The sequence below is a fragment of the Salvia miltiorrhiza genome, chromosome 3, assembly GCF_028751815.1.
Source record: "Salvia miltiorrhiza cultivar Shanhuang (shh) chromosome 3, IMPLAD_Smil_shh, whole genome shotgun sequence".
In the NCBI taxonomy this organism is placed as follows: Eukaryota; Viridiplantae; Streptophyta; class Magnoliopsida; order Lamiales; family Lamiaceae; genus Salvia; species Salvia miltiorrhiza.
Genome location: NC_080389.1, coordinates 7722950 through 7726657, shown reverse-complemented (window position 1 = coordinate 7726657; position 3708 = coordinate 7722950). Strand labels below are relative to the sequence as shown.

The window sequence follows — 3708 nt, the reverse complement described above, 5'->3', positions numbered from 1 at the left end:
GCATCCCTAACATTCACATTCTAATTTATAGGTCCCTAATGTTCACAAAATTATGGAAAGCATGTTCCATTGTTCACAACTTTTAGACAGAGGGACTTATTTGCGCCAATTAATTATGAACATAAGGAAGCCTAGTTACACAAAATATAACATTGGGTATATTTTTGCTTTTTGCTGTAATCGCTAGGGTGTATTTGCTACTTAACTCTTCTATCACATTAAACGAATTTGGGGATTCAACGAGATTACTTGAGATTAAAATGGGTAATTAATTAGCAAAATATTACATTGTAATGTTCAAAATTGATACTGAAATCATTTTTGAAGATGAGTTTGAACAACTTCTCAGCACTATTCCGAACAATTTCAGTATTTGTGAATTGTGATCAACTTCCGTCTTTGATTCCATCAACAGCCCGAAACGTCTAAACATTTTGATTGGATTGATATTCAAAGGATTAGAACTCCTCTCTGCTAAGTTTAAAATAGTCTAATTGTGCAGAATAATCATGTCACAGTCATTGCCAAAAAGGCCAAATTCATACAATTTCACTTTAGTCTTACCAAGAATCATCAATTAAGCAAGAAAGCTGAATCCTAAGTTTCAAGTTCGATGAATCAACGGAGAAACTTCATATATCTCATAGAATACCAATGACAAGTGAACTTCAATGTATTGATATCTCTTTAAAGCTGCGTTCTCTTTGGTTGTAAATTTATCTTGGGAAAATGAAGGAAAAACAAAATTTCACCCTTTAAATCCTTCATTTCTTTTCCCACATTTCCTACTTGACCCTTACTCATTCCTCATTTACGTACACTACAAATGAGGGATAATATTATCCCTCCATTTGTAGTGTAAATGAGGAATGAGTAAGGGTCAAGTATGAAATGTGAGAAAAGAAATGAAGAATTTAAAAGGTGAAATTTTGTTTATCATTCCTTTTCCCATGATAAATTTACAACCAAAGAGAACGCACCCTAAGTGTAATCAGATGTGCATCCATTCCTCAACGTTACTCTTAACACTAAAGCATAGTATAGAATACTGAATATGTGAACACTGACTTCTGATTTCCGAAGTAACTTGAAGACGACATTAAGTCGTCATTGTTGCAGCAGCTTTAATTTCATCCTGGCCCAGTTAGGTGATCTCATGGAATGCAGAGAGCTAATTCTTGATGGAGAGATAAATGCCGTAAACTATGGCAACCCCTGCGATAGAACTAATTATCTTGCCCACTGATATTGTCCTTTTTTCAATTGGTATGGTAAGAAGTTGCTCCACCTGAAACATTCAACAACATAAAGTTCCATCAGAAGAATATTTATGGAATCACGATGTTAAAACATCAAAAAACAACAATTTAGAACAGTGGCATATATTACACAAAACTTGATTTATTCTATGTAGAAAGTGAACATCAAGTAAAGAATTTTGAAGGACAAAGTAGTCAATGAATTGCATAAAATCTTTACGTCAACAGGTTGTTTCCAGTTCTTCTGGATTCCTGGTATATGGGCCTTTCCCACCACAGCTACCACCGATTTATGCTTGCGGGCAACATCTAGTATATTGGCCGCCATATATCTTTACAACAAATATAGAATTAAAACAATCAAACATGCAATGTTACACAGATATGATGCCCAGTATTAAGAATTAGAATGAAATTTGGAGACGGATTAGAACACAAACAGGTCACGCTCATGCATATATATTTCCGCCCAATCAGGATGGCTCTTGGATAACTCTTGATTTGTTCGATCCCACGCATGAGCATCATACTTTCCGTTGATCACCTACATAAAGGAAATATCAACTTTTAATGCTCAAGTAACATCATTAAAACTGATCTCCCCACATATATTATATGTAAGTCTTATATTATAAGGTAAATAAGTATTACCTTATCCCGGATTTCATTTGGTAACTTCATGGGAATTCCTTCAATTCGAAAGGCGAGAAATTGCCAAATAGACGTCTTGGCAATATACCTCTGATCTGTAATCTACCAAAAAAGAAAAAAGTAGGAACTTGAGAAAACACGTAGAAGGACTTTTAATAGATCCGACAAAAAGAGGTAAAAAACAATAACAATGAAAACTTAAAATATTATTTGTGATTAATTGATATGGAAAGGGATTAAGCAAGTGGAAAATATTATTGAACGAAAAAATCGATATTTAGAGATAGAACATTAGCTTTACTCTAAATGCAAAAGTAGTAGTATGACTATGGAGGAAGAAACATGCCCACATCGGTCTCATGTTACTTTATAATAGTAAAACACAAGAAGAAAAGTAGCTCACATCTTGTGGTCGATCGCCAAGTATAACCTTGGCACCATATTTCTTGGCTTCCTCATTTCCCGCCCGGAAATCTCCACAGGTATGTTCAACATTAAATCGACTCATACACTAGAAAAAGAGAGATGAGTATAATTTTGCAAAGTTCATTTGGAATTTGTTGAAGAAACCAAAAAGAGGTTTCTCTAGTAAGTTTAGCATAATAGAATCATACCTTAGCAAAACACCACTTGTAAAGAATCCAAGAAAGTTTATTATTTTTTTTCCACATTTCCACCATTTCTCTTATGGTCGGAACCTGCAAAATAAGGCCACCATTTCATGTTCAATGAATTCTACACAAACTGAAAACAAATACAAATACAAGCAAACCTTAATTTTTTCACGCCTAAGAATATGTTCGCGATTAGAGCAAAATTCTAGGAAAACAACCTGAAAGCATATAATTGCTATATTAATTAGGAGATGATGATGATGATCACATAAAAGTTAAAACTAAGAGTAGTAGCCAATGTGGCTTCTTCTAAATTGAAACGAAAAACACCTCAGGTTTCAAGAATTGCACCGCAGCCCTAACTTCCTCCCAAGATTTCTGCAAATGATAAACAATTAACTTAAGCTATTGTAATTTATTAAATATTGACATAAATATTAAACAAATAAACAACAGTAATGTACCGGAGAAGCGTGATTGGATCCGACCAAATAAACATTGCAGACGCCGCCGTCTGCAGATGAATCGCAAGTGAGCATCACCACACTCCTCGAGAGCTCCTTCAGCTTTTTTCCACTATTCCTCGCATAACTATTGCGGGTATCACTGATTCCGGCTGTCGCTGCGGGAGAGGAGTGACTGATACTTGTTCTGAGCAACCGTTTCGGATATACGGCGGCGGCGGCGGAGATGCGATTGGCCGAATTGAGACGGTTAAATCCGTACATCTTTTGGCTACTTCCGATTTTGGGCGAAATTTTGGAGTGAGACGTTGGCGATATTTTAGAACGAGAAGTGGGCGAAATTTCGGCGTGAAGTTTAGACACGTGTCACTATTTATGCTGAATATATAAGGTTTGACTTGCTCAATTCAATTTGTTGTGTAGACACGTGTTCCTATTCTTGCTTTGATCCGATGGGCACGCACATATTAAAATCAATAAATCTTTCCAGCCACATTATGGGTAGTGGCTATCCACACACTAATATAATAAGGATAATCTTAATTTATTTAATTTATTTTTTTAAATAAAAATAAAATTTAGTTATTTTATTATATTCTCTACATTGTACTTATTTTTTAATTTTTTTTTACATTTTTTATTTTTTATTTATTTTTTAATAAAAATAAAAAAGTTACCAAAAAATTGCAAAAAAATAACTATAATGTAGAGAATATGATA

General features: G+C 34.3%; 1 protein-coding gene across 1 annotated transcript; it reads right to left on the bottom strand.

Moving 5' to 3' along the window:
• Positions 1-1075: 1075 nt before the first annotated feature.
• Positions 1076-3327, bottom strand: LOC131017317 (uncharacterized). The gene is made up of 9 exons (XM_057946028.1): positions 2989-3327; positions 2855-2902; positions 2683-2742; positions 2525-2608; positions 2314-2421; positions 1911-2012; positions 1700-1803; positions 1480-1591; positions 1076-1288 (listed from the first exon to the last, which is right to left on the bottom strand). Exons 1-9 carry the CDS (start codon positions 3250-3252, stop codon positions 1172-1174), a joined length of 999 nt encoding a protein of 332 aa, XP_057802011.1. The 5' UTR covers positions 3253-3327; the 3' UTR covers positions 1076-1171.
• Positions 3328-3708: the final 381 nt, after the last annotated feature.

Coding starts and splice junctions, on each gene's coding strand:
- LOC131017317 (XM_057946028.1), bottom strand. CDS start 3,252: ATGTACGGATTTAACCGTCTCAATTCGGCCAATCGCATCTCCGCCGCC. Junction 2,013..2,313: donor TTGGCGATCGACCACAAGAT/GTGAGCTACTTT, acceptor CTTTTTTGGTAG/ATTACAGATCAGAGGTATAT. Junction 1,804..1,910: donor CAAATGAAATCCGGGATAAG/GTAATACTTATT, acceptor TCCTTTATGTAG/GTGATCAACGGAAAGTATGA.